This window comes from Colletotrichum lupini, chromosome 1, assembly GCF_023278565.1.
Source record: "Colletotrichum lupini chromosome 1, complete sequence".
In the NCBI taxonomy this organism is placed as follows: Eukaryota; Fungi; Ascomycota; class Sordariomycetes; order Glomerellales; family Glomerellaceae; genus Colletotrichum; species Colletotrichum lupini.
In genome coordinates, this window is record NC_064672.1 from 5,141,599 (window position 1) to 5,161,761 (window position 20,163).

Below are 20,163 nucleotides of genomic sequence, written 5' to 3' on the forward strand. Positions count from 1 at the left end.
CAACCGAGAATTTTGTGGGGGGTTTAAGCAGCATTCTCGGTCTGGATCTATAACATGTTTACTGTGATTCTCGAGAGGGACGGTCATCGACCTGATTATTTCTACATGACAATGGAGAACACTATGTTTTATCTTCAATCTGCCTTTTAGAATAAGTGGCCTCAGATTTTGGAAAGACAATAGGCCTGTTTACTTCACTCAATATCTATAGAGAAAGTCATTCAGAGACGTGCTATCAAAATTTCAATCATGCGTTCTAAAAGCTTAATATCTTGAGTTCTTACTGACTTGTTTCTTAAAACTAACGGTTCCCACTTCAAAATTTCGCAGATTTGTTGCACCTTCCCTTATAATAATAAATAGGTACGTTATGGAAATTGTGCTTGAGAAACCGGGACCTATAGTACAATTCGTTAATCGTCCCTCTGTTCTAGTTATTAAATTCTTCTCGTATTCTTTGTAAGCTTCGTTTCTATTATTCAAAGTAATCATTCTAGGATACGCGATATTCAAGGATAAAATAAAAGAGAACCACTGGACAGATTTTGATTATATAAACTTCACTCGGGACATCTAATTCCATTCATATCATATATCAAAAGCAAATTTGATATACGTAGGCACCTCTACCGTCCTCGAACGAAAGATACCGAGAAAGAGTTGAGTAGGTAAGCAGGGAGGAAGGAAACGTCCCTGATTCGTTTCCTTCCACCACGACCCGAATACACACTTGAATACGGACCCGAATACACACCCGGATACACCACAACCGAAACCCATATAGACCCCCTCAACTCCATTCCCGTCACCAGCCAGCAGGCGCCCCCTTAGGGGTCAGGTCAAAACTGGCTGGGTGGTGGAGTGGTTGAAGTCCACGAACAGCCTATTCGGTGAAGGCTTTGAGAGTTCCCGTGTTCGAGTCCCAGCATGTGCACCCAGAGATGTAGCCCCCATTCGCCACCGGGGGGGTGAACTCTTTTGTAGTTTTGATATCTCTCTTTTTATTTTTATTTTTTTAACCCTCGGTATATAGCAACTCGTACAAGCACTCGCACAATTTCCTCAGTACTGCTTTCCCACCGCGCAAATGCCCGCCGTGCCTTCCTCGGCAAGGCCATGATGAATAGGAGTTAAGAAGGAGAGAAGACGAAGCCACCCGGTTGGATACGCAGAATCCAGACACATACGTCAGTTCTGTGTGACACCATCTATGCCCACGTGCCTCTCTTCCTTACAAGTCACATCACAAATTGTTAAATGTTAAGGACCATTGGATTAACTGGCTTAGCCACACTTGGGCTGCTTGGTAACATTATCATACGAAAGTAGACGCTAAGGGCTACTCAGAGTATCCTACACACTTCTTCTCTAAAGGGGGCCGTTTCTAGGCCCCCGACATACAACTCGCAAAGAAAATAACCCTCCAATCAACGAAGCTTGCGTGCGATGCGCGGCAGCTTCTAGTTCCTCGTGCCCACGCGTCGTCTCCTTGTTGAAGAGGTTATATCTGCGTCGCCCGCCAACTCATCAACGTCGTCTTCCGCCATTGGTGTATCTTCACCTGTAGCGACGCTAGCCGGCCTCGTGTTCCCAGAGTTCGAGGGAGCTTGACCTGTGCGCTCCTTCTCCGCGTTACGGAGCTCTCCTATAATCTTCTCGACCTCCATAGACATCATCCTCGTAGAACGCACCACGGCGTCCTCGTCAACCTCATACCCCACTACGTCAGCCCCATCCGCAGCACTGCCGCCCTTCATGAAAGCCGGACCGGGCCCGCGACTCGGGTCCAGATTGTACATGATGGCGTTCGAGAACATATGAACAAGCTCTCGTTCGAGCTGAGCGCTGTTGATGATGCTCTTTGGTGGCACCAGATCGTCACTGACTGGCAGAAGAACAGACCCTGTGCCTGGGTCACCGTCTGGCAAGGCCTTGGCGGCCTCAGTAGCTGCTCTGTTGCCATGTGTGATGGCTGCACGAATAGACTTGATGTCTTGCGGCTGAATGATCAGAGTCTTGTAACCAGGGGCGTCTCGCTCTCGAATGGGATTCGCAAATTGGTTTGCAAACCTGTGAGCACCAATCTGATCAAGCGCAGCAGCACTTACACGACCAAACTGGCGTGTCCATAGCACGTGAGTCGGGGCTGTTGGCGGTGCGAGTGGCTCGGTTGGAGTATCCTGACGTTTGCGCTTATGAGCAAGCCGGGATGACACACTACTAGGTGTAATCATGTTGCGCCGACTTGGCACGCTTTCGTCAGCAGTTGTATCGCCCGTGTCATCTTGCGGTTTCGGTGTCGCTCTAGGAGTAACTCTAGGAGTGGCGTTCTCGTCCTTAATTCTGGGCGCCAGCTCATGGTGATCCATTGATAACTCGTCAGTTTGTGACGTGACTGACTGACTTCGTCGCGTACCCGCAACCGAAGGTGTGCTGTCGGCACGGACCTTGTGCGCGCTGCGTGGGGGTCGGCCTCGGCCTCTAGGGCCGGGAGTCTTGGTCTCTGACTTCGGCACTGGAATGGGTACGGGTGTCGGCTTGGGACTGGGCTTTCGCGGTGCTTGTGTAGGTGTAGGCGCAGGCGGCAACGGCGCAACTTGCTGCACAGGGCTCAGTGGTTCAAAGGCGGGACTAGCAACCTCCTTGTCTGATGCACCCGGCCGAGGGGTCGAAGGCGTAGAAGTCACGGTCCACTTAGTTCCGGAGCCAGTAAGAAGGAAGCTGGGAGGCGCTGTGATAGGCGTCTGTGGCAGTGGGATAGGGGTGTTGGCGGCCCGTTGTGCCGGAGGTGCAGCAGCAGCAGCAGCAACTTGCGAAACCAGGTGAGGAGGAATAGCAGGCCGGGGTTGTTGCTTGTTGAAGGGAGGGCTCACGCGCCTTTGAGCATCATTTGGCTTAGCATTCGGCTGGGATGGCGCAGGGGCTGGGGCCGGAGCTGGCGTAGGGCTGAATTGTTGCTGTGCATAGGGGGAAGGGTGAGGTTGCTGCCATCTTGGAGGAACGACCGTCTGCCCTGAAGCACCAGCGGATGGGGTAGGTGATGCTGCAGCAATAGGTCGTGGCTGCTGAACGGTATGTGGCCGCGCAGAAGGCGTAACCGACGGGCCTGGTGGGCGGCCTCTGCGCGGTAGGTTCCCAGAGCTCTCTGAGGGCTCCTTGGTCGGCGTTGAGTGGGCTGGAGCCACCAACTGTCCCTTTGGCTGAGGCTGAGGCTGAGGTGTCGGGGGTTGGTGATGCTTTTGAGGCTGAGGCTGATTCTGGTTTTTGACTGGTGTCTGAGTCTGGGGTTGAATATGAATGTGAGCCTGAGCCTGAGCCTGACCTTGAGCCTGCGTGTGAGCCTGAGCCTGAGCCTGCGGGTGAGATTGGGCCTGCCCTTGGGGCTGAGGGTGACCTTGGGGTTGAGGGGCTACCAGCACCGGCTGGGGTTGCTGCGAGTATCTCTGTGCCTGATTTGCTTGCATTGGAACATGAGGAGGCTGCGGAGGACCATGGTATTGCCCTGTTGGTTGAGGATACCATTGAGCAGGATGATGTGCCTGATTCGGGGTAGAAGGTGCAGGAGGTGTTGAGGTTTGAGCTGGCATAGGGCGGCCCTGTGGTTGAAGTGCCGGTGCCGCAGGCTGATATGGCTTTTCCCACTTCAGAGTGCCCGGAGTCGAGGGTTGAGCGGGCGTCCCTGGCGTTGGAATCCGAGTTTTGGGTATGTTTTCCGGCCGTGGTGATATTGCCGGCAGAGGGACCGGCGATGTCGACTGACCGGGCCGAACTGGCGGATGCCCAGCACCAGTAGGGGGCTGCAAGACCTGACCGGCACTATTGGGGGGCTTCAGATTCTGATGCTGCTGGGCATCTGGCCCGCTAGCGGGTGCCGTAACAGATGCCCCGGCAGCAGACACAGCTTGCGCCGGAGGCACCGTAGGTGATTGCTGAAACGCGCCTGCCGGCGGAGCTACATCTCGTCTTGCTGGCGCAGGCTGTAGGGCCGGTGGTGGAGCTGGCGCAACGGTCGTTGGTGGCCGTGGGAGCGCTTGAGGCTGCAGTGGTACATGTCTCGGAATCGGTACTGGAGTCTGCGTCGGAACGGAGCCTTGTCCATTCGCAGGCCTGATCGGTCGCGGAGTCTCAACGGGAGGCGTTGGGGTCGATCGCTTGGCTTGATTTTGAGATGCGACCTGGCCGGGCGTGGAATTCAAAGAGGGGACCGGTACAGGTGTCGGGACAGGCTTTGGCGCTGAAGACCCATTTGGTGCGACTGGACGGGGTGTGTTCGCCTTGGCTCGATCGATCGCCTCTTGCGTTTCAAGAATCTTGATATCTCTGGCGAGCGTCTCGATGCGCCGTTCATCTTCCTTGATGTCCCTGACGATATTTTCCTTATATCTTGCATAGAGTCGATCCACCAACGCGGGGAACCTATGTGACTGCTCCTTGACCTCCTTAAGCGTAGGTAGTGGTGGATGACTGAGCTTGCGTTTCTTCAATGTTGGCGACGCGCCATCGGCCTTATCGGTCGTCGCATTCTCGATCCTCAACTCTTCCTGCAGCAGGTGCAGGAAGAGTTGTCGAAGCGCATCCGGGCTCAGTCGTTTAGCATCGTATGTCTTGTCATCTTTGATTAACGAGTTGTTGACGAGAAGATCCGAGACCTTGACGAAGGCAGTGGCTTCGACGCCGTGCTTAAGGATGGCTTGGAACAGAAACAAGGACTCGAGAGGAGTGTAGGCGGCCGGATTATTCATGCCCCAAAGCCCACCTCGCCAGTGATCGAGGGAGCCGTCGCGTCTCGGGAGAAGGTGGATGGGCGCCAGGGTCTGCATCTCAGACGTTAGACAAGTGTCATCTTATCAAGACGTCGCAAGGCTGAGAGTCGCGCGTCGCGGGACGTACTGACAGCCTCTATGAGGAGCTCTTGGTGGGCCGAGGCATCTACTTGCACGCGTTCAGGGGTAGGAAGCGGTGGCTATCGGGAGCCACTCGTTGTCGCGCGCAATAGTCGTGTCGTATGGATGGTGTTTTTTCGTCTGCTCGCCGATTTCGGTCACGTGATGCAATATGTTTGGAGGTGGAATTTTTGCTAGTATTGCTTGCAGGCGGGCCGCTGGGCGGTCGATGAAATTTTTTGTTGGTCGACTGGCAAGGTTTGGAGAGAAGATGGGGAATTGAGAACGGAATCTGGAGCACGCGGCGGGCGGGACGAACCAAGGACGCAGTGCCGCAGTGCAGGACAGCGTATCAGCTTGGAGGCAGGCGAGGCTGAGGTTTTGGGTCGTATCACGTGGTTTTGGTGTACATCCGGGGATCATGCTTGGCCGCAGCTTTAGTCAAGCATCCAATGACAATGGTACCTGTCCGTCAAGGTTCCATGCTCTCAGCGACGTGCAGCCAGTCCGATGCAGATAAGAATGAGGCGCCAAGGCATCAGTGAAAGGCAGGGGGAAGGTGCACAGGGAGAGAAGACCGGGGCTGCTTGCGGCCCGCCAGCGCTTCTGTTAGCCTCAGGTCGTCTTAGCCAGAAAACGGAGACCGGTCCAGGAAACTGCAGGCTCGAAGCCGGACTTGAAGAAAGCGTGGCAATTGGCAACTGGCAAGCACGGCGTCGTCTTGTCGGTGGTGAGGCGGGCAGGCTGCAGGAGTCAATGTACCTATCCCCTGTTTCCTCGTTTCCTTAGTCAGACCGATCGGTCCCGTTAATTTTTTTTCTCCTTCACAGTTCCCCATGTCAAAATAGGAGAAAGCTGAGCTGGCAGAGAAGCAATCCACATGGAAGCATTCCGTCCAATCGTCTCCATCAATCCCTCTTCCCGGTCTCCCGGTCTCCCGGCCTCCCGTTATTGGGGCCCCGAAGCTTGCGGAATCGTATCCTAGCCCGAATGTTCTCCTCGTCGAAGACTTTGGTACCGCCGGCTCCATCTGGGAAACATTCTCAGCTATGCGGCGTATCTGATGGTCCAAGTGAAAGAAGGCCTTGCAGCATTCAGGTTGCGCGCAAACGTCTCAGTGTAACAGAGCTGGCAGCTTCCCAGACCGGCCTCGCCGCCCTGAGTTTGAGATGCTGCCGGTACGAGTAAGGACGCTGTGACGTCTGTTCGAAGATACTTGAAGTTCGGTACTTTCTTCGAGATGACAACATCGCCTCTCAGCCACCATCCGGGCTTGTTGCATGTGTCCAGCCATTGTCCATTCTCGGCCGGCCAGTTTAGCGCTCCAGCTGAACTAACAAGAGGCAATTGCTTCAGGTACGCAGTCGAGACGAAGGGCATGCTGATAAAAGGAGAACTATATCAACTATCAATTGCACACAAGGGCCAAAGAGGCAAAAATGCATGCCTCTCTCCCTTATCAAGGATGGCGAAAATTTATATTGGCTGTCGTGGGCCGTATCCATAGATCTGCCCCGTCATTTCCAAACGGCGCTTCTGTCGAGCCTGTACGAATCGAATCAAATGTAAACAAAGCTCTTCTCAGAACCCTGACCCGAGAGCCGCTTGCCCAGCCTTGGGCATGTGAGTGTCCCATTTACGGTCCAGGACTGCTCAGTACCGATGCTACTGTACACGAGCATGTCACTCTCTCTGCCCAGTCTGCCGATAGGGTACGCGTAAGAAAAGTTTGAGAAGAGGATGCGCACTGGGAGACCTGCCAGATTCGCTGAATTGACCCGAAGCAAGCGAAGGCCTTGACTCGGCCGGGCTAGGCATGCCCCTGGATTCTGGAGCCAGTGAATTGCGTCTCTTTCTTTTTTTAAGCTCGGCTGTCTGGGACGGTGGATGCAGGTCGATTGGCGGATTGCGAATTGCGAATGAGCATTAGTGGCGGCGGCTCAAAGGAGCTGACAAGCACACAAGCAAGAGACCCCCCGAGCTTATGCTGTATGTACAAGTATGTGGACAGTAGAGGTGCCCGGCCCAGTTAACCAAGCTGGGCGGCTTGGCACCGGGACATGGAGGCAATGCTCGGGATGAAGGGGGATTTTGATGCCACGGGGCCGGATGAGATATCCATCGGTAATGTCTGGTTGCCATAGCAGGCTGAAGATGGCTTCTAGGCCTCAGGTTCCCGGGCTGGCAGCAGAAGCAGCGAGGATACCACTTGGTAGTGATGCTTTACCATACCATGGCCATATCGCGGATGCTGATGACGATGTTTCTGGAACAAGAAACATGGGATAACTTGAGTAGCCTCCAGATGGACAACGAGGCTTGGAATGAAATCTCATTAGAACAAGGGCCAGGCCGTCCAGCCCGTATGCTCTTCCGCACCCTTTGCCTAGCCCAAGTCGGGCACCTTGATGCCATCGACTCTGCCGATGTGGTGCTAGACACTCGTATGCATGCCCCTATTGTTTGCAATACCACAGCCAATATTGGGAACATCGCAATGGGATCTCGAGTCTGGAGCTTTGGCTTTCAGTGACAGACTCTCCCCAGAGTTCCTGGCTAGTGAGCACTAACGACCTGAAGTCTGGCGGGCGATGCTGCCGTCCAGCTTCCCGACGACAAGCGTAGGCAATAAACATTGGCAGCGGAGTCCCCGTGCAAATCTCGGGGTGAACCGGTATCTCAATTCCATGGCAAACTAGCGCTTCGGCCTGAGGCCACTAGATTTGGCCTGAGTTGCCGGGCCAAAGAAAAACTTCGCCTTTGCTGCTGGCCTGCACCTTCCCACAGTGAAGTTTGGGGTTGGAGCAGCGGAAGGGGGCGACTCCACCCGCGCCCGCCCAGTGCCCACCCATGGAAGGGAAAGAGGACACCTGCACCAGAGCCACCAAGTGCACTTTCCCTACCAAGTCTGGAGGGCCAGCAAAGAGAAGGAGAAGGAGGGACCCGCTCTTGTCCACTTCTCACGCACCCTGAGCCCGGCCTGGGGTGGTCGGTGCTCCTTTCTTAGCGCGGCCCGGAAAGATTCGCTCAAAAGCTGTTCCTTCTTCGGCCACCCTGCAGGAATTTTTTTTTCCCTCCCTCAAACCTGCTGCCGTCGGAGCACTTAAATTCTCTCGACTCGCTCTTCCGTCTTCTCGTCCCCCTCTGCTCCTCCGTCCATCTCCGCTCATTCTTTTCTCTGAGGTTGATCTTTTGAGAAGAAACCCACAGCCAAGATGTCTGTTCCTGTCGAAAAGCAGAAGGTCCTGGGCATGCCGGTAAGCTACTACTCATTCTTCCCTTCATTGTTATCCGAGGCTGCGGGGAAAAATGCACCTCACCGGCGACGTCGCTTCCTTCCATCATCGGTCTACCATCAATGGCCATAGCATCCAGCTATGGATTCCATCGAGACATTGCGAGTCTCAATCTGATGGACAGGATTTGACGCGACAATGGTTTGCTGTACAGCTTATCGTCGCTGATGGAACGAACAACGTCGCGGGAGCTGGTCTACCTTGACCTGCCTTCGGATATCTATCAATTTCAGGATGAATCAATTTGCTAACTCCAATCTCACAGCCCTTCGTGGCCGACTTCCTTAGTACGTTGCACAACCCATTTCGATATCGGCACTTGTCATCGATCAGTTTTCCGACCTCGGCGAGCTGATCCCGGTACCGCAATAACAACCGTGAACAATCACTAACAGTTTCCTACAGTGGGAGGTGTCTCCGCCGCTGTCTCCAAGACTGCCGCCGCTCCCATTGAGCGTATCAAGCTTCTCATCCAGAACCAGGTTAGTAAACATGGCTGCTCAATCGATTTGGACAGCTAGCCGGCCAAGGTCGGACCGGGTCACCCCGGTCGAAAAAGTTATCCAAGATGACACGTGACCTTGGCCATCTACGCTGCTAGTATATTGTCAATCGAACCGCATCTAACAGCCTCCCAGGATGAGATGCTTAAGCAGGGTCGTCTTGACCGCAAGTACGACGGTATCGCCGACTGCTTCCGCCGTACCGCCGCCGATGAGGGTGTCATGTCCCTGTGGCGTGGTAACACTGCCAACGTCATCCGTTACTTCCCTACCCAGGCCCTGAACTTCGCTTTCCGCGACAAGTTCAAGCAGATGTTCGGCTTCAAGAAGGAGCGTGACGGATACGCCTGGTGGATGGCTGGTAACCTGGCCTCCGGTGGTGCTGCCGGTGCCACTTCCCTGCTCTTCGTCTACTCCCTCGACTACGCCCGTACCCGCCTTGCCAACGACGCCAAGTCCGCCAAGAAGGGTGGTGAGCGCCAGTTCAACGGTCTCGTTGACGTCTACCGCAAGACCCTCGCCTCTGACGGTATTGCCGGTCTCTACCGTGGTTTCATGCCCTCCGTTGCTGGTATCGTCGTCTACCGTGGTCTGTACTTCGGCATGTACGATTCCATCAAGCCCGTCGTCCTTACCGGTAACCTCGCCAACAACTTCCTTGCCTCTTTCGCCCTTGGATGGCTCGTCACCACTGGTGCCGGTATCGCCTCTTACCCCCTTGACACCATTCGTCGTCGCATGATGATGACCTCTGGTGAGGCCGTCAAGTACAAGTCTTCTTTCGACGCTGGCAAGCAGATCATCGCCAAGGAGGGTGTTAAGTCTCTCTTCAAGGGTGCCGGTGCCAACATTCTCCGTGGTGTTGCCGGTGCTGGTGTCCTGTCCATCTACGACCAGCTCCAGGTCCTGCTCTTCGGCAAGGCCTTCAAGGGTGGCTCTGGCTAAATGCCTCTGACACTTCGTGTATAAACTCTTCACTGGTGGCGGGTTGGGCAGTTGGCGAATACCCGGGCTGTGGGGATTCGTTACTGGTTAGGATCAGATGAGGAATCGGTTGACAAAATGGGGAAGATGGATGTTGCGGAGGGGCTTTGGATGCAGGCACCACAAGACGTGGCACGCCTGGATCGGCCAGTCCTTCGTGGTTTAGACTGGCATCGGCAAGGCGTTCTCTTACATGACCTGAAGAGCTTTGCTTGCTACCTAATCCACTGTAATTTGTACACTAAAGCAATTTTCGATTGCACTCGTTCACGCAACACCTGTCCTCGCTGGACTTTACCGGCTTCTGGTCGATCCTGGGGTGGATTTTCCTTGGTATTGCATGACGATAGACTTCCGCGGTACAATAGGAAGATTTCTTTGATTCTACGAATGTTTTCCCATTGACTTTTGTGACATCGTACCAGTAATTCGATTCAAATCAATGATTATAACAATACTGCCTGGTCGTTGTTCGCGGTGCTCTGATTGGCTAATGGAGCTTTTGTCGCTAGTCTGCCCAGACGCGCCTGCACTCCGCAGTGACAGTGACAGTCGCGTCCCGCTCCAAGCTCTAAATATTCCCCCACGTGCTCCCCGCCCTGATCGCCTGATTCCCAGGTCAGATCGAATCTCGCCGTTCAGCAGATGCACCTCTGACATCTGACACCCTGCGTTTACTTGGAGAAGTGGGCTATCACGCCGTCGACACGTGGAATCTCTGTTGCTGTATTCGACACACGCAGTACTACTGATCTGACGCCACCACCTCGGTCTAGCGACTATTTGCTACCTCGATGCGAGCATACCACCAGTCCTGAAGCAATACCCAGCAGCCGAACAGATCAAGGACCAAAATGCCCAGACAAGCAGCAGAACCAGCGAAGCGCGGCCGCCCTGGTAAAACCCAGCAGCCAGCCGCGGGCGCCAAGCGCAAGGCTACGCAGCAGCCGGCACGTAAGAAGTCGGGACCTTTCGAACTCTCCGACAGCGACGCACCAGCATCGCGGGGCCGGCGGGAAGCCCCCGACGATGCAGAGGAGGAAGACGAAGCAGAAGAAGAGGAGGAACAAGACGAAGAGGCTGGGGACGAAGGTCCAGACAATACTATACCTCCCGAGCTGCTGACGCGGCTGCTGCACGAGTTCTTTGAAAAGGACGACACGAGGCTCAGCAAGGACGCGAATTTAGCGGCGGGAAAGTATATGGATATCTTTGTGAGAGAGGCGATCGCGCGATGTGTGCATGAGAGGCCTGGTGGCTTTCTTGAGGTTAGTGGCTCTTGGATTTCTTATGTTGCTACGTTTGTAGAGGGAACTTGTTGACTGACTGGGTGATGATAGGTTGAGGATTTGGAAAAGATTGCACCTCAGCTGCTCATGGACTTCTAGCCTGAGAGTCAAAGCTATAGACACGACGACATGATGAGCGATACCCCTCTCTCACACTACACAACAGCCTTCGAAGGACGAGAAATGTTGGTCGGTCGGGCTTGAAAGACTGTTGGCCTCAGCTCTTGACTGGAAGATGACTTGCGGCGACGAAGCTCTCAGCTCGACACTACCTCATATGTCTCCCTCGATAAAGAACGCTGCCGCTCTGGATATCTCGAGGTGCTTGTCGACCACAAAGTAGACCATAAGCGAAGGGCCAGATCAGCATGACCTAAACATGTCATGACTCGGAAATGAAGTGTGAAGATCGGTGTCATTGTCGACCGAATCCCATAGCATTATTGTCGGATCTGCACAACACAGCGTCGTGATCTTCGTTTCTTCATCAGCCTTGCGGCGGCCATGTCCGTGGAGAAGATGCGAAGAGGTCTTTCCCACTGGTTTCTGCAAAGCCGCGAGAGGTTGATACAGTCTGTCGGGACGGCAACGCTTTTGCTCCGGTCGATGAAGTGGAGCTCAGCACATGCTGCGATGATCAGACATGTGTTTGCTACGATGCAAAGGGAGACTAGGAAACACAGTCATTTCTGACACCAGGCGCATCCGTCCTTGCCTGACGCATTAACAGAATAATGAGTGTCTGGACCGGCCTGCTTGTGCGCGGCGGAACCATGATGTGTTACTACCGCAGCTCGGTCGATCAAGGGAAAGCGGATAAAAATGCCGAAAACCCCGGGAAAGCTATCACAGCGGTAAAACCAAGCACGAACGGTAGTCAACTGCCATTCGAAATTATTTGTTGCCTCAACATTGTAACTGGGGCGAGGTTCAGACGAAACAACAGGCTAGACGCCAGAGATGTCAAAGGCCCTGGAGTGGGATGGTCTGTCCAGGGGCGAGTGGAAGGGGGGTATGCTACCCAGACGAACAGAAATGGAAGAAAAGTCTGAGAGTAATCGCTTCTCTAACATGGTCTCTCTTACCCGTCGTGCCTGACCATCGGCTAAAATTGCACCATTTCGTTGTTCGAGGATGAGGCTCTTTATGTCTGGTGGGGAGGGGGGGGGCCTTCGGACGAAACGCTACGCTGACACACAGTGGACTTGAGGCCATTGTTCGTTCGACTCTGGAATCTGGAACCTGGAACCTCTGTTCTCTCTTTCCCTGGGGTTGAAGTCTCCTCCCAAACAAATGTCCAAGAGACAGGCGTTTCTAAAGAACGGCGTGACAGCTGGAGAGCCGCATTCTTACGATCTGAGGCAACTGGTCTGGGGTTGAAACTAGTTGCATGAGGCGGGCCGCTGATCTGCTTTCGACGTTATGGAAAACCAATGATGTCTCGTCTTTCACGAAGGATCTTGAACTGGACGGTCGTGGAACGTGGCTTGTGGCTAATACAGTTGCCTTTCCAGTTAATGAAGCTGACTCTAACCTCAAGGACAAGTATCAGGGTACCTGGATTTGATAGTCAGTAGTCAATCATTGTGGGTAGTCAGGCGCATATATCATATTCACAAAAAAAAAAAAAAGGTGTGTCGATACGGGCGCTCAAATTCGTCAGCAACCATTATTTGATGTTCACTTCGCGACGACTCTGGTCTTAGTGTTCGTATGATGTAAACGCTCTTGGACACATGTCTTGGCCTCGTGTTGTAAAAGCCAAACCCGAGTTGTCACAACCCTCGAGTTGAAGCACGATAAATATGAGATGGAGAGGTAAAAGTTGTTCTTGGGTTCTGTTCCGCTTCCACTAAAAAAAAAAAAAAAAAAAAAAAAAAGGCCGCTGGCTACCCGCTCGACGTATGAAGGCGCCATTTGACCCGACGACTTGTTGTGTGTTGGGAAATCGCGCGTGACCTTAGTTTCCTGGTTTAGTTGATACGAAAAGCACTGGCTCATACAGTTTAACCGCGCTGATCGCCAAGACTGGCTTCTCAATGAGATTCTCAAGACATGCCGACTTGGGGTTGTTCGATCAGTTGCCAAGTGGCCGGAGACTCGCGTGAAGAGTCTCAGAAGAATTGACAACTTTTCTCCGGTCCTTGGCAGAACCAAAGCGAATAGTATCTTGGGGAGGAAAAGAAAAGAAAAAAAAGTCCCCGCCTTCGCGATCGGATCTATCCTTCCTGATACCTTCTTTCCCACTAGGATGTAGCCTGTGGGTGTAAGGGCAAAAAGGCTATACCGTCCATTGTGATTGCGAGCAAATGTTCGGAGAAGGCGAGTCGGACTCTGGTGGGAGGGTCGTGCGTGTTGAAGAAAGGTTTGGCCCAATCTTCCTTCTTTGCCATCAATCACGCAGACTCGGTGCCTTTTTTTTTTTCAACCTTGTCTCGCGAAACATGAGTAGTTGAAAATTCTTGGCGATGGGTGCTTGACACAGGTTAGCCCTGGACTCATTGTGAAAAAAGTCTGTTTGTTTGTCTGGGCTGGCCTTGCTTGGCTTGTTGAGGTCTGTGAGGGATGAGAGAGAATGTGGGAGGGAAGAGGAGACGACCGTTGACAGTCTGGTACTGGTATTGAATCTAGGGTAGGAGCGGCGGCGGTGCATTGGAAAGGAGAGTTTTTCTTTTTCTGGGAGACGGGGGAAAGATGGGATGACGCCAGAAGAGAGAGAGAGAGAGAGTGAGACTAGGGGAGAGAAAAAAGATCAGTTCAAACACTGGTTATGGTTTCTGAATAGAGCGAGAATAACCTGTCACTCCATTAATGGGTTGAACTCTCGACAATAACGAACGAAGCGGACTCTGACCTTTTCTGCCCCCAAAGGCCATTGACTATTATTAGACATCTATGAACTCGCGAGAGCGGAGTGTGAGAGTGAGAGGAGTGTAGAGGGGAGAGCCGTACGAAGTAGAGTGTCATTGAGTTGGGGGCTGATGATTTTTCGATTTCACCATTGATCGATACCAGGGCCAGGAAGTGTTTCGTTTCTTCTGGCTCGAGACGGTTGAGTAGTCACCCCGACTGGTTACGTCAACTTGTCAAGGGAGGGAATCGTCACAGTCGTCTAGACGACGAAACGTGCTATCCGGCTGGACGGCGGGCGAAAGAGGGACCCTTGTGAGGTATATCAGAAGGGTGGCTATATGGTCCTGGGGACCGATGGCCTCCAGGAGAGGCCATGTCTTTCCGTGAGGCTTCCCCTGGAATCTTTTTGATGGCCAGGCTTTGAGTTTTGAAGCCGGAGGGCACATCATGGCAGGGCGCGACTGAATGATCTCCGCGGATAGGTGAAATAGCGGATGGAGAGAGGCCGTCGGCTGGGGTCTGGGAGGGCACGTGGGGAGTAGCAATGAAGAACAAAGATTATGCAGGTGAAGATCCCAGGAAAGCCATGTTCTTCCTAGTTACCGCGGACCGCGAACCGCGGGCTGCGATGAGTAAGGCCGGGTAAAAATTGCAAGTCAGGTGAATTGCAAGTCAGCTGCGAGCCTGAGAGTCACGAGATAGTCAAGACTCAAAAGATCGGAGAAGCCGTTATGGGCGTGGCAAAGGTAGGGAGGGGCATGAAGACGTGCTCGATTTGGAAATGAAGGAAATGCGGTATTCGATGTGTATGTAGGCATGTGTGTGGTCGGATGACCGGGATGTCAGATCTTGGGAAAGCGAATCTTGCGTACCTTTGGCCAAGAATAATCTTTTGCCGCGGCTGCTGCTACTACTCAGGGCAGTATCGCCGTTGTTTGAGTGACAGTGCGAGTCAGGGGATGCTCTCCTTTCTTCTTTTTTCCTTTTTCCCCACGGGTTGAAGAGACTCTTCGTAACTCGTTGGCCGCGGGCACGTTCTTCTCAGAGAAGATGGGAGGAAATGGAACGAGAGGGATGGCAGGCAAAAACATCAGACGCCAATGTCTCCGTTTTGGGCTCTTGGGGGCGTATCTTCTGTGACGACCGAGGGATGGCCGCAACTGTGGCAGGACTGGGATAGTAACACTTCTTGCTGCTAGGCGAGTCGAGGGTTGTGTGTGCCTTGATCGTTTGGCTTGAGGTTCACAGACCTGATTGGACGATGGGATGAGCACTTGGGAAGTGGTCAACGAGTGTGACAAGCAACGGCGGTACACCGGGACGGGTTGACTAGTCTACTAGCTGGAGTCTTGAGCAGACTTGACAAGGCCAAGGCGAGCCGGGGGCATGGATCGTTTTGTTTGCTTTTGGTGGGCGCTTCATTTGGGAATCGGACAATTCTTTTTAGAGCCCCAGACTGGCGGATACTGGAGACCAGGGAGAGGGTGAGACGGTTGGGCAATTAATTTGGCCAGGGCAGAAGGGACGACGTCACGGCAACGAGCAGACTGGCGCATAATTGAGCGGTGCTAAGACTCAAGAGAGACAGAGAGGCTGGGACGCAATGTGGTCCGGGACGAGGACGGAGGGCGGACGGGAAGGGTTAGTGAGTCCATGTCATCCATTAATCATTATCCATTATGATCCATGATGGAGAACAATCCATGATGGTGGCTGTCTGTCTGTGTAATTTACGCAGTAGATCCATGAAGATGGAAGCGAACACGGAGGAGAGGTGAAGAAAGGGCAAGAATGAAATGGGTAGTTCCTGGGGGAAACGTCGAGGAACGGAGTGGATGAAACAGGGTACGTCGCGAAAGTGTCAGAGGGCTGAAGGAGAAGGTGAAGCACATCCGAGCGCCAGCCTCTTTTGGGGACCAGCCGGGTCTTTCAACCAATCAGAATGACGTTGAGTCGAATAAAATGGAGAGTAAGGTAGAGCGCCGGAGGGTACGGGGATACATAGGTACGGAGATACTTGAGTGTGTCGGGTGGACCGTGCAGAGGGCCTCAACCTTATTTCGGCTTCGACGTCGTCCGACAACTTGAACAAGGTCAACTCGCTTTTGACACGCGCTACACTTCTCCGTACAGCCAGACCACTCCGTACTCTCTCCCCGTGCTTCTCCTCGTCAGTCTCAACTTTTTTCTGCTTCCTGACCCTCAGCTAGTGGGCGTGGGGCCTCGAGGATGCTGGCTTGTCTTGGTCTCGTTGCAGAGTTGCGCCGTACCGCCGCCGGGGTTCACCATTCCTCTCCAGGCTCTCATCAACAATCGATCAATCGAGACTCGTTGCGGACGTCAGGCTGCAGGCACGGATACGGATAGACGAAAATGTGACCGTTGCTTCACAATCCAGTCTTCATACACACAACCACACGCCACAGACACACTCACACACACACACACACACTCTCTCGTCTGACATGTTGGGTGGTAGGTGTGTGAGTTTTCCTTGAATGCGAGTGCGCTAAAGTCGTGGCTTGTGGTTTGACGGGCAGAACGGGCTGATGTCTTGATGAGATGACTTTTCTTCCCAACAGGTCACAGGACTAGAGGCGGACGAACTGCCGTTACACCTGCTGTTCTTTTCTTGTCTTGTCTGGCCTTGCTCATGCTGTCAAGATCGGTCTGGTCCCAAATCTGACGACGTTGACGTTACAACCCACCACATCGTAAAGCATACCAGAGCATGGGCGTCGAATGCCGCCAACCGCAAATAGGTCGGGTGTCTACGTGCTAAGGCATAGACCGCCCTGGCGTTGACGAAACCCAATTGCCGTCTTTTCCTGTCTCTCGCTCTCTCTCAGCCCTCAGGTTGTCTCCTTTGGTCTCATCCCCGGCCCGTCAATCATCAGTTGACGTTGACCATGCCGCGGCATGGCGTGGCGTGGCGTGGCGTAGTGCGCCCAACGATCCATCCGCAACTACGACTACGTGTATCTTAGTCCAAGGTCTAAGCAACTCCAACCATGCTGCGTACCCTTCGGATCAACGTATCCAGATCCCTTCATTTCTTTCCATGAAAGATGTCGGAGGAGGAGAAGGATCGGCTAGAACGGCTTCCACCAATCCTTACTGGACTCTTATCCATCCGCGCGTCTTGGCTTGGGGTTTCCCCGTACTACTTGCTCCATGATCCATCATCCATCCACGCTTCTGACAAGTCTGACGACGGGTAACAAGGGCTCCCTACACGGCACCTTGCGGCAAATCCATCTTATTAGCTACTACTGGGTGGTATAAGCCAGATTGGCCTGCATGTCCAGTCTGCCAAGCATTGCGAAAAGAATCCACCGACGGCGACAGAGAGCAGCAAGCAAGTGCAAAGCAAGGCTTTTCCTCTCTCTATTTCCCAATACCAGAGAAGACAGGCAATTTCCTGCAAGGTCGGGTCTTGATGTGTTTCTGCTTGTCCTGGGCTGCACTCAACAAGCCCATCATTGACCTATCCTCAGGTCCATATGCACACAATTTGAGCAGACAAGAGACATACATAGTACGGCGGGTATGCAGGGTAAGGCTCTCATACCCATGGCCCGGCTGTGATGGTCAAAACGTGTTTCAACCACTGCTGCATCAGCCTCCCTCACACACCCCTGGCTTTTTCCTACCTCGTCGCAATGGCAAATCGCACACACGATGCTGCCAATGGTCCCCTTCGCCTCGCTTCAAGTCCTCGCCTCCACCACTCGACCCCCAGTGCAGCACCACCACACGTTCCAGAGGCCCTGCCCACCCATGCCTCATCCCTTCGCCTTGTCGCCTTACCCCCCTGTCGGCTGTACACAACTGATGTCGCGCCGTCGGGGGTGGGCATCATTCTGGTTGTCACGGTTGTTCAGATGCAAGACGACAACCCCAGGCACCACCTTGAGGCTAGGAAGGCCGCCCGAGCAGGGGTCTGAGGGTCCCTTGTTCTGGCATCTCGTAGTCGAGACGTGCGACACAAATTCTTGGGACGATCCCGAAGGTTGCTTAAATTCATGCCGTTCCCTCGCACCCCCCTCCCTTTCGAGTTTCCTTCTTCTTTTAGAATTTCCATCACTGACAACTTCTTCGAGGCGGGATTTCCTATTTGCTTCTCTTTTCTTATTCTTCCGTTTACGTTTAATTTTGTTCAACTTCTTCCAGAGGCTAGTCCTACCAAGAGCGCGAGTCGCCAATTTCTTCGAATATCTCCAACTTTTTAGTAGTCACTCTCTCGACTCCGTCTTTTCGACAACCACCTATTCACGACACTATTTTCTCGGATTCTTAAGAAAACTCGAAATTCAAGATGCATATCTCAGCTATGGTTGTTTCGGCTCTGGCCGCTGTCGCTTCGGGTAAGCTTTCACGCGAGGAACCGAGAAGAGAGAGAGAGAGAGAGAATGAGAGAAAGGCATGGCACAGGACAGCAGGACAGTCGACTAACACGCAAATTCCACACAGCCGTCGACGTCCAGGTCGTCTCCGTCGCCTCGACGAACAACACGCTCAAGTTCTTCCCCGAGAAGATCAACGCGCCCGTCGGCTCAATGGTCCAGTTCCAGTTCCGCGGCGGCAACCACTCCGTCGTCCAGTCCACCTTTGACAACCCGTGCATCCCCATCTCCAACGTCAACACCTCGGCAAAGGGCGTCTACTCTGGCTACCAGCCCGTCGCCGCCTCCGCCGCCAAGGGCCAGATCCCCGTCTTCACCGTCATGGTCAACTCCACCACGCCCATGTGGCTCTACTGCTCCCAGGGCAAGCACTGCCAGAACGGCATGGTTATGGTCATCAACGAGAAGTGAGTTTATTCCTTGATTGCGCTTTGCGCTGCATTTCCTCTAGTTCCGGTATTCCCCTGGTTGGCGTGTGTTTTGTGGCTGCACCCTGTTTCAGCTTTCAGACGATGACACCAGACGCATGAACACCATCCTCAACCTCCCTTCCACGCCACACCCCTAAACCACAAGCAAACTCGGGAATGACACATTTATGCTAACCTCTTACTCTCCAAAACAGCACCAAGGCAAACGCAACCCGTTCCATTGAGAACTACGCAAAGGCCGCAAAGAACGTTGCCCAGGCTCAGATCCCCGGCGGTGGCGCGGCCGGCGGCTCCAACGGCGGCGGCTCCGCCTCCCCCACTGGCGGTGCCGGCAGCGGTTCCGGCAACGGTGGCTCCGGTTCCGGCAATGGCGGCTCCAACAGCGGCGGCGGCTCCTCTGCCACCCCGTCGTCTCCCCCAACTGCCGGCGCCGTCTCCCTCAGCGCACCCGGCACCTTTTTGCTCGCTCTTGGCGCTGCCTTCTTGCTCATGTAAGAGGTTTAGTACCTTGTTTGTGTGCTTTTTCGGGATCGATTCAAGGGGGGAGGGGGTTATGGAGAGAGAGGGTACGGGCCAGGAGTTTGGTTTCTGGAACTACTACTACTGGGCTACTACTACGGGTGTAAACAAACATTTTTTGTGATGATGAACTTAATACCATTCACTTTTCCTTTTTTTACTCAGGGGTGGCATACTCTTGTATGAAGAGACAAAAAAACGAAACGAGACTAGACGGGGCTCTTCATGTGTATATGAGGAATCCGTGTTGGAAAAACGGCGTGATCTTATACTTTCTGCTATGGCATCTAAATCGAGTTCTCGTTGATTTCGGTACATGCACGTTTCGTCAAGCACTTGGGATGCTCAGACTTCTATTTCTCTTTATACCAGTTCTCGGAAACGTGACACTATAACAGCGGACACTTGGAATCAGCTTGCTGCTATAGAATCAAATCAAATTCCTCATTCTCTGACGTCGAGATGAGCGTTTGGCTTAGCATGTCCTAGGTACACACTCCGAGTGGTACAAGAGTCAAGTAAGCGGCTACCATCATCTTGACACGACATGTTCTCAAGGCAGTGAATAATCGTTGTCTCACCCCTTCCGTTTCTCAGCGACTTTGTGTGTCCTTCGGCATCTGCTATAGCCGAACTGCATGTGCATCATTCTGGTCCTCAACATCTATATTCGCGTTTTTTGGTTTTTCTGCACTCGGGAAGACCCGAGTTGAGAGCCTTCAAGTCTCTACAAGTACCCCGTCCCTTCGTACAACTAGCGACCGGGACTGATCAAGAAGACATGGTGGCATTAGCTGATGCGCTGTTGTCTACTAGCGAAACATACCTCGAATCAGCAGCTATAAAAGTGCGAATTTCGAGCAAGGAGATTACTGACGAAACTACCAAGCAGATTCGAACTGTGTGTCTCCAGATCAGCTGCTTTGTCCAAGATCAATTCTTTACATACATGTCACACGCTACGTAAAATGCAGAGCGAACATCGAACATCGCGAAAGG

The 20,163-nt window shown here is 53.3% G+C and overlaps 7 protein-coding genes across 7 annotated transcripts; 4 read left to right on the forward strand and 3 right to left on the reverse strand.

Moving 5' to 3' along the window:
* Nucleotides 1-1,460: 1,460 nt before the first annotated feature.
* On the reverse strand, nt 1,461-4,820 carry CLUP02_01558 (uncharacterized protein; the record flags this gene model as incomplete). The annotated part of the gene is made up of 1 exon (XM_049280598.1): nt 1,461-4,820. The coding sequence occupies one exon, from the start codon at nt 4,818-4,820 to the stop codon at nt 1,461-1,463; it is 3,360 nt and encodes a 1,119-aa protein (XP_049136555.1).
* Nucleotides 4,821-6,342: 1,522 nt separating this feature from the next.
* Nucleotides 6,343-6,519, reverse strand: CLUP02_01559 (uncharacterized protein; the record flags this gene model as incomplete). Its single annotated transcript, XM_049280599.1, has 1 exon — nt 6,343-6,519. The coding sequence occupies one exon, from the start codon at nt 6,517-6,519 to the stop codon at nt 6,343-6,345; it is 177 nt and encodes a 58-aa protein (XP_049136556.1).
* Nucleotides 6,520-8,098: 1,579 nt separating this feature from the next.
* On the forward strand, nt 8,099-9,627 carry CLUP02_01560 (ADP,ATP carrier protein; the record flags this gene model as incomplete). The annotated part of the gene is made up of 4 exons (XM_049280600.1): nt 8,099-8,140; nt 8,445-8,466; nt 8,585-8,661; nt 8,818-9,627. The coding sequence occupies 4 exons, from the start codon at nt 8,099-8,101 to the stop codon at nt 9,625-9,627; spliced, it is 951 nt and encodes a 316-aa protein (XP_049136557.1).
* Nucleotides 9,628-9,744: 117 nt separating this feature from the next.
* CLUP02_01561 (uncharacterized protein) lies at nt 9,745-11,054 on the forward strand (the record flags this gene model as incomplete). The annotated part of the gene is made up of 6 exons (XM_049280601.1): nt 9,745-10,025; nt 10,092-10,136; nt 10,213-10,284; nt 10,354-10,392; nt 10,487-10,934; nt 11,007-11,054. The coding sequence occupies 6 exons, from the start codon at nt 9,745-9,747 to the stop codon at nt 11,052-11,054; spliced, it is 933 nt and encodes a 310-aa protein (XP_049136558.1).
* Nucleotides 11,055-16,876: 5,822 nt separating this feature from the next.
* CLUP02_01562 (uncharacterized protein) lies at nt 16,877-17,829 on the forward strand (the record flags this gene model as incomplete). The annotated part of the gene is made up of 5 exons (XM_049280602.1): nt 16,877-17,025; nt 17,095-17,241; nt 17,306-17,392; nt 17,431-17,749; nt 17,782-17,829. 5 exons carry the CDS (start codon nt 16,877-16,879, stop codon nt 17,827-17,829), a joined length of 750 nt encoding a protein of 249 aa, XP_049136559.1.
* A 297-nt stretch (nt 17,830-18,126) lies between these two features.
* Nucleotides 18,127-19,140, forward strand: CLUP02_01563 (extracellular serine-rich protein; the record flags this gene model as incomplete). Its single annotated transcript, XM_049280603.1, has 3 exons — nt 18,127-18,175; nt 18,243-18,621; nt 18,840-19,140. 3 exons carry the CDS (start codon nt 18,127-18,129, stop codon nt 19,138-19,140), a joined length of 729 nt encoding a protein of 242 aa, XP_049136560.1.
* Nucleotides 19,141-19,608: 468 nt separating this feature from the next.
* On the reverse strand, nt 19,609-20,154 carry CLUP02_01564 (uncharacterized protein; the record flags this gene model as incomplete). The annotated part of the gene is made up of 4 exons (XM_049280604.1): nt 19,609-19,798; nt 19,859-19,931; nt 20,038-20,063; nt 20,123-20,154. The coding sequence occupies 4 exons, from the start codon at nt 20,152-20,154 to the stop codon at nt 19,609-19,611; spliced, it is 321 nt and encodes a 106-aa protein (XP_049136561.1).
* Between the last annotated feature and the right edge of the window lie 9 nt (nt 20,155-20,163).